The sequence below is a fragment of the Ambystoma mexicanum genome, chromosome 4q (assembly GCF_040938575.1).
Source record: "Ambystoma mexicanum isolate Mex_15411 chromosome 4q, UKY_AmexF1_1, whole genome shotgun sequence".
In the NCBI taxonomy this organism is placed as follows: domain Eukaryota; kingdom Metazoa; phylum Chordata; class Amphibia; order Caudata; family Ambystomatidae; genus Ambystoma; species Ambystoma mexicanum.
The window spans coordinates 41,211,117-41,225,448 of NC_090928.1; the positions used below are offsets into that span (position 1 = coordinate 41,211,117).

The window sequence follows — 14,332 nt, forward strand, 5'->3', positions numbered from 1 at the left end:
GATCCCAAGTGGGCTCATCTACTGGAAATACTGTGGCTTTGGTCCTCTAAGAAAAACAGGATTGGGGATTCTGATCAATAAGGCACTCAAGATGGAACTGACCAAGGTCTGGTTGGACATGGAGGCAAGGGCTCCGTTGGTATCGGGCACCATAAGGAAGGTACGTTTCACGTTTGCCATGGTCTATGGCCCAAACCGGGGTCAGCTAAGATTTTTGAAAGATACACTCGCAAAAATACCGGTAGAAAGCACAGGACATCTTATCACAGGAGGGGACTTCGATTATATGGGCAGATATTGAGTTAGACAGACAAGCACTACATGACTGAGAGCACGACTCGCCGAAACCAGGTTTGATGTTTGATTGTTTATTTGTATAGCGCCGATACACAATGTGTTTCAAAGCGCTTCAAGGAGGGAGGGAAGATGGGAGAATACAGTGACATTCTTACAGGTCTTTGAAACAAATCAGAATGTGAAAAACTATCATATCATATCAGATAGTCCAAGGGCATTGGAACATTAAGGGAGAGGAGAGGAAGGAAAAAAAAGACTAGCAGTAGCATTATTATGCCTGACGACAATTGTTTCAGTGCATGAATGACAAGAGGAGGGGAGATGAGGGGAGTGGAGAGAAAGGGTAAGGAAAGGAACAAAACAAGTGACTATCTAAAAAGGTCAACGACTAGTTATGGTAGCGCTGGGGAGGGAGAGGGAGGAGAAGACAAGGAGGGAAGGGGGAAACAGACAAGCTGTTATCAGAGGTCGAGCGACAAATGATAAGAGTAAGTGTTGAGATAAAAGAAAAAGGTGGGGGAGGGGCTGGGGAGGACAAGATGGCTGCAAAAGGCAGTCAGCTACTATGCCAAACAGCAATTGAGGTAGTGCCGAACTTTCATAGGACATGGGGAGGGAAAGGAAGGAGGAGAGGGCAGGCGGCTGCAAAAGACAGGCAGTTGCGATTACTATGCCTGACGGCAATTGGGGTAGTGCCGGAATTTGACAGAAGGAGGGAAAGGAAGGGAGGGTAGGAAGAGGGAAGTGGAGGGGAGGGGGGGGCACAGGGCGCAAAAAAGGTGAGCAGTGAGTGAGTGGGGGGCAAGAGACACTAACGGGGCAGAGGGAAAGGCGACTCAAGACACTCAAGAGGGGGCAAGGGGACACACATGGGGTAGGCTTGGAAACCCTCACAGGGGTGAGGGTAGAGGGGGGCTTGGAGACTCTCATGGGGGCAAGAGGTGTGGGGGCTTGGAGACACGGGGCAAGGGGCTTGGAGACACACGGGGCAAGGGGTGTCGGGGGTCTTGGAGACACCCAGGGGGGGAAGGGATGTGGGGGGCTTGGAGACACTCACGGGGGCAAGGTGTGTAGGGGGCTTGGAGACAGGGCAAGAGGTGTGGGGGGGCTTGAAGACACAGAGGCAAGGGGTGTGGGGGCTTGGAGACACTCACGGGGCAAGGGTCGTGGGGGGCTAGGAGACACTCACGGGGGGTGAAGGGTGTGGGGTACTTGTTGACACAGGGGCAAGGGGTGTGGGGGCTAGGAAACACTCACAGGGGCAAAGGGTGTGGGGGGCTTGGAGACACAGGGCAAGGGGTGTGGGGGGCTCGAGACACATGGGGCAAGGGGTGTGGGGGGCTCGAGACACATGGGGCAAGGGGTGTGGGGGGGTTGGAGACACTCACGGGGGCAAGGGGTGTGGCGGTTCATTGGAGACAGTGGGCAAGTGGTGTGGGAGGCTTGGAGACAGTGGGCAAGGGGTGTGGGGGGCTTGGAGACACTCACGGGGGGCAAGGGGTGTGGGTGGGCTTGGAGACACAGGGGGGCAAGGGGTGTGGAGGGCTTGGAGACACAGGGGGCAAGGGGTGCTGGGGGGCTTGGAGACACTTGCAGGGGGGCAAGGGGTGTGGGGGGCTTGTAGACACTTGCAGGGGGACAAAGGGTGTGGGGGGCTTGGAGACACGGGACAAAGGGTGTGGGGGGCTTGGAGACAGGGGCAAGGAGTGTGGGGGCTTGGAGACCCTCATGGGGGGCAAGGAGTGAGGGGGGCTTGGAGACGCTCACAGGGGGCAAAGGTGGGGGGGCTAGGAGACACGGGGCAAGGAGTGTGGGGGCTTGGAGACACAGGGGCAAGGGGTGTGGGGGGCTTGGAGACCCACACGGGGGGCAAGGGGTGTGGGGGGCCTTGGAGACACTCATGGGGGGGCTTGGGGACATGCAAGGGGTGTAGGGGGGCTTGGAGACACTCACGGTGGGGGCGAGGGGTGTTAGGGGGCTTGGAGACACACGGATGGGCAGGGGATTTGGGGGGCTTGGAGACACTCACGGAGGGGCAAGAGGGGGGCTTGGAGACACTCACAGGGGCAAGGGGTGTGGGGGCTAGGAGACACTCACGGGGCAAGGGGTGTGGGAGGCTTGGAGACTTACAGGGGCAAGGGGTGAAAGGGGGCTTGGAGACACTCACGGGGGGCAAGGGGTGTGGGGGGCTTGGAGACACATGGAGGCAAGGGGTGTGGAGGGGCTAGGAGACACAGGGGGGAAAGGGGTGTGCGTGGTGGTTATCAGGAGCTCCAGGAGGCACTCAAGGGGAATGGGCTCAGACACATGGCGACACTTCCACCCACGGGAAAGGGGTTATACTTTCAACTCACCCCCACATGGAACATATACCAGAATAGATTACATCTATATCTCAAGCGACCAGTGGGAAGATGCACAGGGCTCGGCGATCATTTTGATTTCCTTGTCCGACCAGGATATGGTCATGGTGGACCTACAATGGATGGTTTTGACCCCCGAGAGGGACGAAATGGAGGTGTAACGAATCACTGTGGAGGGACCGCGTATGTGGTCGAGACAGGCATTGTGTGGAAAGCTGGGAAGGCTACCTGCAGAGGGATTCTGATCAGGCAAGGGGTGAGGAAGAAGAGGGAATGGTCACTAATCGAAGGTAGGCTGAGGGAAGAAATAAAACAAATGGACCAAAGAGCACACCAGCCGTCAGGGAGGCGAGAGGAATATATAGTGGATGCAAGGGGGAAAAGGGACGAGCTGCGCTTACTGGAAGAAGGTAAAATAATCCGAAAGCTACAATTTTTTAAGTACAATTCTATGAGAAAGGAGATAAAGCGGATGCATTATTGGCAGCTAAATTAAGGGGCCAGCAGGCCTGAAGGATGGGTCACAGAAATTGAGGGTACTGAAGGGACAAATGAACCAGCCGGAGGAGGGATCTCTGAGGCCTTTGTGGCCTTCTGTGAGAATTATGCGAATCAGAGGTGGAACCCGAAGCGGGCGATAGACAGGTACCTGACGGGCAACCAACTACGCAAACTCTCCACCTCGGAGTCTAATGTATTGGAGGCCACCATAATGGAGGAAGAAATTAAGAACGCAGTGATGAGATTACCACTGGGAAAAAATGATTTCAGCAATGTGTGGTGGCTCCACAGAGAAACTGAGGGGTTGATGGGAATGGGATGTGGGAATTAATATTGTTCCGGACCTCTGGGACAGACTCTGAAGGGGAGTAGGCCAGACATTAATCTCCTGCCAATACATATTCTACTCCATTAAGCTACTCAACAGATGGCATTATGACCCGGTCAGACTCTAGAAAATGTTCTAAAACCCAAGCCCCAAATGTTGGAGAGGGTGTGAGGAGAGAGCCGACTACTGGCATATGTGGTGAGGGTGCCCGAGAGTACAAATCTTCTGTGATGAGGACCTGGGGTGGATAAAAGACCTAGATGGTGTAGCCCGAAACAAATTACCCATGTTGGTCTTGTTTGCTATGGAGGAGGAGGATGGGGAATACACAAGACTTCGAAAATGGCGGCATCGTTCATGTTGGCCGCAAAGACATGTATACATACTAAATGGAAACATGTGCACCCTCCAAGTAAAAGGGAATGGCTCCCCTGCCCTTTGTCTGCCTGAATGGAACCAACTCCCACTGGGGGGTCTGGCTGTCCTATTGTAAATCCACCCACCCCTTTCTATAAACTGCTGAGAGAGATTGCAGAGGAGTGTAGGCTGAAACTGAATAAAAGGTGAGGTTCCTGAGGTGAAAGGCAAGTCGACTACTGGAAGCTGAAGTAACCGAAGAAAATGACCAGAGATGCCTGCAGACTCTTTGCAACACTGAAGCGACCACTGCTGTCCTAGCCCTGTTTTCTCTGTGACAGAGGAACTCCAAAGAGGAGGATTCCTTTCCTTTGACTGGTGGGAACAACTAGTCCCAAGACTAACTTTATTCAGATCCATCTCCCGAGGTCCTGTTACTTTCCAGAGCTGCGGTACCCCAATACTAGGAGACCTCTGACCCAATTGAAGTGCATTGTCGTAGGAAGGCCAAATCTGTCCAAGTCTTTGCTGAGAATCAGAGGAGCTCCAGAGACACAATTCGACCTGTCCAAGTCCCCTCAGCAGAGCGCAGAACTTCAGGAACCGAAGAGGATTAACTGGGAGAATTGCGTCCTTTGTTGGTGCTGCAGAAAAGGGGCCAAAACCGCAGAGTGACCAGAGAAGTTGCTGAAATCCGTGCCAGAGGTCCTCCCTCAAAACTGCTGCTGAGAGAGCCCATCTATTGTCCTGCTTTTTGTCACCAGACCCAGTAATCCAGAGGTCGGTCTAGCGCTGCCACATCGAGGAGAATCCAGCCACAAAAATGTCTGCAAACAAAAAGGTATTGTGGGGAAAAAGGTATTGCTCATCTTAATCCGAAAGGTCGCTCCAGAGCGTTGGGAGTGCAGATGGAGGTGTCCAGTGCAACCCCCTCTTACCGAAGCCGCCGTTTGTGTCCCTTTAACAAGTCCTTTAACAGGGTCTCCAATGTTGGTTCAATCCTCTTGCATCTTAGAGACTATAACATATCCACAGGAGTTTTTGTTGTTCTGCTGCTTGTCAAGACTTGGAGCCCTCTCTGAACTGCCTTTAGGTAGGGTTGCGTTTTGGACCTTAAAATACTTGCTGTGCGAAAAAGCCTCTAGAACCTTAAGCCTTGCTAGTGTTACACTAACCAACTATTTACCTTCCTAAAAGTCGCTATAATATGCGAGTTTGCAGAGCAAATGTATTTACTGTATTACTTCTAAGTTTCGCGAGTGCACGTTATTACCAATTATAGAACTGCCATTACTGTCCAAATCTGCAACAATTGTAACTGCAAGCAACTACAAACTAAGCAGTGGTCTTTGAAAAGTGTTCTAAAGTATTCCTAAGTGTTTTGGTTTATTGTGCTAAGAATTTAAAAGTGATTATTGCGTAAATATAATAAATCTATATTTTAATGTAAATATAAGGGTGTTTATTTGCTGTGCATTACTAACTAGGTTCAATGTACTTACCTACAGCTTACATCTTCCTCTTATGATAAGACCGACTGTTCTGCCACTCTACCAAGGTTCATGAGTACCACAGACTGATACTAAGAGTTGGGCATCTACAAACAATTAGGATAGTTTTGTAAAGTCAACCTAACAGTGGAGAAAACTCCTCTAACAGGCACTGAGATGAGAAAGCGGGGGACAGCCCTAGAGCCAAATTCCCCTAAGCTCCTTTTTGTTTAAGTTTGGCAATTCTACTCAAGCCCGCGATTATTGTATAGAACCAAAATAAAGACCATTGGAATACACTTCAGGAGTTCGAGTGGTCTGTTTAGGTAATGCCTCATCACAAAAACAGACGATAGCATGAACATTGAGAAAAAAGATGTGATTGAGAAAAATGTTAAAAGTACCTTAACGCAATGTTAAAAGGTCCATGAATTAAAATACCCATAATGATTGTTCATACAAAATAAGGTAAATGGTCAACAATCCTATTCATGCACATTTCTGCTCAAAAACAAATAAAGAAACAAAGTGTGCAGTATTTTGGCACAATTTCCATTTCTGGTGTGTCAATAGTAATAGGATGCTAAACTTGAAGCGTAACCAAATTAAATAGCTAGGAACATAAAACTGCATTCATTTTTGGTCAGAAATCATCTTCAATTGTAAATAGATTTATTAGGAGAGACAACCTTGTCTTCTGACTCCCGCTTCACTCGCTCTTCCTCTTGACGTCGGCGCTCCTCCTCTTGCCTTGCTTGCCGTTCTTCTGCTTCTCGCTTGCGCATTTCTTCAAGTTGCTGCTGCCGCCTATGTTCTTCATCCTGTAGCTAACAAAGAATTGTTTTTCAAAGATCTGTTTCTCTACAATAAGAGGGTTCATTCTTAAAAGCATGCGGCACAAATGACATCACATAAACAAGCTGCCACATTAAAGTCACTTTTTGTTGTTGACCATCAACTTTATTACTGTCCCACGTTTACAATTTGTAACATCCTTTCTGGATTCTGAAGATTGACAGCCATAAGACCTTCCATTTCTATCAGAAAAGAGTGTTAGAGGCTGGAGGAAGGAAATTGCTGCTTGTGCTCTGCATATAATCCACACAGAATTGCTGGAAGAATCTTCCCTTGACTATATTTTTCTAACTCTGATATGATATGATAGGTTATTTATAACGCGCTTAATACCCAGAGGTTTCTAAGCGCGAACCCAGGGATCGAACTTGTGTTGCTCCGTGTCATTTTGTTTCCAAGTCGAGCACGCTGCCGCTGAGCTATCCTCCTGGACATCTTTGTCCTCACTGTCCTGGCCTGCCCTCCCCAGCCCAACCTCACTCTCTTCCCTTGGCCCCTTACCGCCACCCCCCCCCCCCCCAATACAGTCCTCCACCTATCCCATTGCACCGGATGAGGTCTCTAGAGTTGTACGCCTTCTGAAAGTTTCCTCCAAACAGGTGCTCCCCTGCTCATCCAGAACCATCAAGGACAACATCTCCTCCCTCGCCCCTTCCTTGGCTGACCTCTGTAACCACTCATTTGCCACTGGCTCTTTCCCACAACCCTCTCTAGGGCACCCGCTCCTAAATAAGATGCCTGCAGACCCTTCATGCCCAGCTAACTATCACCCTATTTCTCTATATATGATATGATATGTATGGCATTTATAATGCGCCTATACACAAGTATAGCATTTATAACCCATTTCTTGGGCAAACGCATGGAAAAGTTGGTCATCCCTCAACTAACCTACCCCTTTCTTGGGCAAATTCATAGAAAAGTTGGTCATCCCTCAACTAACCTATCACACCGAATCGGCTGGCTGCCTTCATGACCACCAGTCCAGCTTCAGAGCATCCAGAAGCAGGGAAACTGCTCTCCTGAACACGCTGCTATCAAACCTGTATTCCAACTCCCCCTCAGTCCTGATCCTTCTCCATCTTTCTTCAGCCTTTGACACAGAATCATTCTATCCACATAAATCATCCCTGCGATACCCTTGGCACCACGTACTGGGCACTGCCGTGGCTGACGTCCTTCCTCTAAAACCGACCCTCCGAAGTGCAATTGTGTCCTTTCCTATCCTCCACCTCACTCTCTACCTGTTGCGTCCCTCAGGGCTCTAGCCTATCGCCATGGCTCTTAAACATCTACCTTGCCCCTCTGGCCCACTTGATCTCCACCTTCTCTCCTCACTTCCAATGCAATGCGCATGACACACAGCTCTTCTTTAAGCTCCCATCAACCTCCTCTTCTTCTTCTTTCATACCCAATTGCTATACAGTCGTGGTGCTCTTCTAATGATATCTGCCTTAAGGACAGTAAGACAAAGATCCTTCTCAATGGGACCCCTTGCTCCCTCTTTTCCCCCACTCTCTGGCCACCCTCCTTGGGTCCCCTCCTCTCATCTTCTTGTGAGGCAAAAAGACCTTCGGGTCATCTTTGACTCCTCTCTCTCTACATATCACGGACCTTGCCAAGAAGTCCAAATTTCAGCTTCACCTCCTCAGAGGCATTCTGCATTTTCTCAACTTCCCCCAGAAGCTCAATGTCTTCAGCGCCATGGTCCTCTCTAGGCTGGACTACAGCCTCTTCCTCCATCTGCTGCTTTCTTCCCTTTGCCCTTTTCAACTAAACCAGAATAGGGCTGCAAGACTTATCCTTGGCCTTAAGCCCAGGTACTGCATCTCTCCAGCCCTAAAATCTCTCCACTGGCTCCCGGTGACCGCAAGGATCAAGTTCAAGACCCTTTCCATCATCCACAAGGCTGTCTGGGGCTTCTCTACATACAACTTTTCTTACTGAAATACCTCCCTGCTAGAGTTTTTCGGTCCTCTAGCTCCAACTCTCAGCAGATTAGACGTTTCTCCAAGGAGAGAGTAGTAGGTAGATCCCTTTCCTCTGCAGGAGCCTCCATCTGGAATGGCCTCCCTGCCCCCCTCAGACTTGTGCCGGATTGTCTTAAGTTCTGGAAACCTCTCAAGACTTTCCTCTTCTCCTCCTCCTGTACTAATCTCCCTCTGCCACTAAGACTGGTGCCTGGTCCCTTATAAGTTCTTACAGGGGCCTGGACCTCCCTGATCAGTCTCCCCTAGAATCCCTATCAGCACTTGCCTTCGGGCACCCTTCCCGGACTGGTCTTATCTGGCCCACCCGTTTCCATTGCACTTGTCCTCCCTCCCCACCTTTCCCCCAGGACTTGTCCTCCATGGCTCCCCTCAGCACTTGCTCATTCCACTGGGACACCACTCCTGCACTTCACTCTCTACCACCCTCCCCCATCCCAGCCCTTCTCCCTACTTCCACCCTCCCCATGCACTTGTGTCTTTGTGCTTGCACTGTAAGAATGTCACAAGGCCTAGTACAAACTTTTACTGTTATTTTTTCCTATGCCCCCTACCCACCTTGTTTTGCCTTGTGGCACCTGGAAATACTTGTGTATAGGTGCCATACACATGTTCAATAAATAAATAAAAATAATGCAAAGGTGGCTATTTTCAAGTATGTCTAGGTGTACTGCAGTGCAATACAAAGTTGGCCGAGAGGATGGATGTGTTGGGATCCAGCAGCTGACATGGGGTGATGGGTGAATTGCCAGTGTCCCCAAACATATTAACAATGAGCTAGGTGGAAAGCAAAACAAGCTGCAACATTGTATGATATTCCTGTGTTGTTTGGGTCCATGTACGTTTTAGGTAAACTTGTAAAAATGTGGCATCATTAGGACACTATTTTATGGTTTCCAAACACTTCTTTATGGAGCCTTTACAACATTTCATGTCATATTGGGTCACCCATATGGTAATGGTGGTGTGATATGGCTTGAACGCTGAACAGTTCAAATATGCCCACTTGTATAATCAACAATCAAACACTTCTCCTCAAACACACCTCACAGCATGTAAACATTAAGCATGATCAAAAGAGTGCCTATACTGTTCCGATAGCAACAAACTTGCAAAGAAAGGAAATCAAAAGTACAAACGCACTGCTGTGGGGAAGGTGATAAATCAGCATAGGACTAAAGTGTTAGTCATCCATAAAAATGCAACCATTCTTAGAATGAGGAGATTTTAAAGACGTGTACTTTTTATTTTTGTTACCATGAAAAATGAATTGGCTCAGACTTGAACATTGTTGTATATATGAACGTTTGATTTATACTGTGCTCTACAGCCATTGACATGATCTCCAGGAGATGTGGTGTTCTGAAAGAGGGCAGTACATGTTCACTGTCTCCAACGCTCAAAGAGCTGAATAAAATTTCATAAAGTGAACTACCACCAATTGTGGCTACAGCAACCCTTTACAGAGGCCCTGGTCTAAAGCAATTCAGTCTAATCCGTGAATCTGTTGCTTTCCGAACGAGAACGCTGTTTAAAGAACCTGATGATTTTGGGGAAGCAGACATTTACACCAGAAAAAGATAGCCAGGCAAATATGTTCTGCTGAATTCCCTACTAAGCCTTTGTTCTTATATGAGGACATCCTTGCCTGCCCTGTGGTCCCTGAATTCTCAAACATCTCTCTTTAGCAGAGCGTTTAGACCCCGTTATTTCTTATCCATACAATGTACGGTGCAGTCTTTGCCTTTCCTGAAACATAATTAATGACTGTGCCAATTCTATTTTCATAATTCGTTAAATGGCTAAACTCAATGAAAAACATCAGCAATAATGAACACATAACCATGCCATTGGCATCTCAATATTGTCTCGATTCTGCAACACCTTGCCGCTCAGTGTGTACATTTTGAGATAACAGTATAAAATGTCCTTAAGATCACTCCTCTTGTAGGGCTTTCTCTGATATTTTTTTTAAATAATTTCTCATCTTTTTTTTACCCTTACTGCATGTCTTTTCTCTCTCTGCATGAAGTCTTATTAGCAGTACCTCTGACCACTTAAGTAACTTTGTGGACTAAGCCTTGTTACAGGGCTAAGAGACCTATGCAAATGTGAGTAGTTTCTAATCCGGTTGCCTGCAGAGCATTTGATAATGGGATGGATGATGTTTCTCATCCTGGGGCTGGACCACATGTCAGCTAACAATATCTTAAATAAGTTTATTCACAAGCACTTCTTTGCCCACATTCATTTAGTTGCACTTACCCCAAACCTGCTGAGTTTGGCAACAGGGTAGCTAGGTTGGAGGCACAAAGAGGCTAACACAAGGATATGCTTTAACAACAATCTGGCCACAACAATAAAGGAATCATGCGATACGTCTCCAGACACACATCATAAAGAAAGTCTCTTACAACAGTTCCATCAAAATGATCCTTCTGCCCCTACTTGTGTGTCCAAATGATGACCCTTGTGTCTGTGGCGTTCCTGAACCCTCAACAGTTGAGTATGATAGTAGGCCATCCCTGCTGCTGCCTTCTGGGCTTGAAAGGTTGAGGCAGTGGGTGTGTCTTCCCAGCACAGACTCACTGTCACAAAGCCATGAATCTCTGTGTTGCACTTAATTGGTGGGTGGAGGTAGTGCACACGCTGGTGTCTGCATTGGTGACTCAGAGCACGGCGGCGGTTGAGAACAAGGCACTCTGGCATCACACAGAAGCACCTCAAGACCTTCCTCTTTTCTTCTGCCTTCACTCCCCCTCTCCCCTGCTGATCTGTTCTCTCTTGGCACTGTGCACCTGGCCACCCTCTGTCCCCTTGGCCCAGGTACCTGCTCACCCTGCCACCCTCCTGCACTGCCTCCTGGCCACCCCTTGCACTGGGGACTGTATCTGTACCCATACAGTCCCCCACACCCTCATTGTTCTTCTTTTTTGCACTTATTCAGACTTACCCAGTCTGCTGCCGTAAACACAGCACTTGCCACTTGCCGGCTGCACTACCATTGTTTATTGCCTCGATTATCTATTTACTTGTATGTATTCTTATTTATCTGCTCTCCTCAGCTCCGCACTTTCCGCTCTCCCCCCTTCCATGCACTGTTCCCCTTTCCCTTAGCCATGCACTTGCACGTTTTCTATCTCACTGGGCCAAGTAAGATCGTTGTTGTGTTCTCCATTACCCCCCCCCCTTGCCTTGTCGACCTCTGAAACACTTGTGTATGAGCGCAATACAAATAAAATATATCACAACAGCGTTTTGTCATGGCTGGTCCCAGGTACATGAGTTCCGCCATGCTGGGCAGACTACCATCAGCACGATTCTGGACATATGTGCTGGGCAGCAGACTTCAGCCGGAAAGTCAATTGAGACAGCGCCTATGTTCCGTTTATCAAATCTACATCATGCTGCTTGTTGGAGGAAGCTCAGGGGTCCAGCTTCTCCAGCTACAGTGAGAGTGATACTCCCTTATGTCGCTCTGCTCCTATCAGCTTGAGTTCCCATCATCCTTTCCTATTGCCTTCCACCTTCCTATTTGGTTTACGTTGGGAAATGTATACGTTTTGCTGCTTTCCCTCCATAAACATCTACGCAACCCCCCAACGTTTTGCTGTTTCATACCTGTCATGACATTTGGAGACAAATGAAGACTCTTCACTTCACTTGCCTTGCTACGTTCGCCTGTTTTGGGAGCAATGATGAATCTCTATGGCTATCATTGCAGGAGAACTCTGTTGTCTATTAGGAAATTCTCTGTTTATTTCACACTGCATTCTAGGTTTATAGTGATTTTTTCAAAAACAAAGTTTCGAATAACAAAACATTCGAAAACAAAGTTTAGAAAATAAAAGCTTTGACAAGCTATATTTAACATGCAAAAATGCATTTCTTTCTAAACCAATCCATCGACAATAGACATGGACTTGTTTCAATTGAAATGCACTTTCTCATGTTAAAAGTAGCATTTCAATGCTTTTTTTGTAACTTTAAAACGTTACACGGAGCTGTCCAGTGCTGAAATTGCAGCACTGGCCAGCCCCTTGTAACGTTTTAAAGTTTTGTGTATAGGCTCAGCTTCACCTCACTGAGGAGGAGTAACAAGGCCAAAACACACGTGTTGTGATGCTGATGGTACTCTTCATAGAAGAATTATTTAGCATTTTGGTGCTGGACTGCCCATAAGGGTGGGATCATATGGATATTCAAATGGATATTTCTCATCTGTGAGGTGTGAGTGAGCTAAAATGTGGTTATAGACCATCCTGAGTGGAAGAAATTCCATAAAACAGGTTATGAAGCATATTCCTTGTCACTAGAGGGGCTCCAAAACTCTTAATACATTTCCATCTGTAGAATGTGAAGAGCCCTGTCCTCAGGGTGAAAGACTTACCAGACGAAGAGTACAGGACTACACCAATGAACTGGAGCACTTATGAAGTTGTCACCTGAGACTTCTTGAAGTTCAGTGAGAAGCCCAGATGTCTAATAGGGGGCAGGTATGGCTGAGATGTTCGAGCTTGCTCAGAAGAGCTAGCCCTGGTAAACCAATCACCAAGATAGGCTCAAACATGAATCCCCCCTAACCGTATACTGGCTGCCGCCTCTGCCAACAATTTGGTGAAGACCTTCAGGGAGGACGTTACCCAAAAGACAAGATCCTGAAATGGTAATGGGTAACATGTGCACTGCCCATCGTTCATACCATTGAGGAGGCCCTTCGTCCTTTAGAATTAAGTTTGATCACTACACTCCTTCCAGACCACTTCGGTCCAGCAATCCTGCACGAGTACTAGTCCTCAACTTCAACAAGAAGTGGAAAGGAGGATCCTCTTTTTCAGTTCTGGCCCAAAACTGTGGAACACACTACCCAAGCCTCTTCGCCTGGATGTGAACCACTTGACTTTCAAGAAAAAGCTCAAGACCTGGCTCCTGGCTTTTCAAGCAACCACTTTGAAAGAAATTAAAATAATAGCAACCAACTAAGAACTGTGCATCAGAAACGTGGGTTAAGTTAGCACCAGCATTTTTCAAAACTCTTGGCACTACCATCTGTGGAAAACCAATTTCACTCATGGAACCTCTGCTGCTTGACACTAGTCTGCACCTTAATCTCAGTGAAATCTACCACCAAGAGCCAGGAAGTGACAACACCCTCACCTCCCCCACCCCTCGACTTCACTCATTCCTCCAACCACTCCTCACTACTAAAGTCTTACATCCCTGCACCTCCCACACTCCTTCACATTACCTCCTAGGTCTAGTGTACTTAACAGATTCAGACCCTGTCCATCTTCCATCAACAAATATGCTGTTAATTTTTGCACGCCACAATCCGGGCTGCCAATATGGCTGAACTGTTTGGTCCTGAAATATGTCCTGAAGATCTAGTGACACCATTCAATACTGTCACTCGAGGATCCGGTTAGGTTCACCATCTTTATTTTTTTCATCCCGAGGAACTTGTTCAAGGACCTCAGGTACAAGATGAGATACAGGCGTCGGTCCTTTTTTCCAAACCGAAGCAGTGGGAGTACCACCCCAGGGCCCAACTCAGAAGGCAGCACGGGTTCTAATGCGGCCTCCAGCAGGGAGTGAATCTCCTGAAGGAGCAATTAATCTGGAAGCCAAATAGGTTGGCAACAAGGAGTCAATCCAGTGGGTGCCTTAGTAAAGGAAGGCAGGAGCCCTAGTTCACCACCTGGCAAACCCATGGGTCCGAATTAAGGTGCAGCCATTCAGTGCTTGGTCAATCCAAGGCATAAAATAAGCAGTGTCGTGGAGCTTTTTTTATGCAATTGTGTAGGTTTGCTAATTAAATTGGCACTTGTGTAGCAAAGTTAGCTATTTAAGTTACCCTGTTCAATGAAAACACAGCTCACCCTGTATTCCTCTCTTGCCTTCAGAGCTCCCTCCACCCTCTTTTCTCTGTTCACTGCAAGTTCAAAAGGGCTAATGGAGGGAGAGTGCAGCAGTAATCATCCCCTTCAATCGACCTGTGTGGGAGTGCTACACACATTTTATTTTTATTTTTCAAATCATTGCAAACCAGAAATAATCGGGATAATACTGGTATTAAGCTAACTGTATCCTGTCTGCCAAAGACCAGTATGTGTTAGTCATTAAAAAAAAAAAAAAAAGGCTTTCAATTCCTTT

The 14,332-nt window shown here is 47.6% G+C and overlaps 1 protein-coding gene across 12 annotated transcripts in view; it reads right to left on the bottom strand.

The window, feature by feature from the left end:
- AFDN (afadin, adherens junction formation factor) overlaps nt 1-14,332 on the bottom strand; it is a 2,107,422-nt gene that overhangs the window by 68,641 nt on the left and 2,024,449 nt on the right. For 10 of the 12 annotated variants that reach the window (XM_069607417.1, XM_069607414.1, XM_069607415.1 and 7 more), the window contains one exon: nt 6,026-6,163. In XM_069607417.1, coding sequence (XP_069463518.1) covers nt 6,026-6,163 — 138 coding nt within the window. The remainder of the gene's footprint in view (nt 1-6,025; nt 6,164-14,332) is intronic. The other 2 variants (XM_069607416.1, XM_069607421.1) reach the window with 1 other exon arrangement.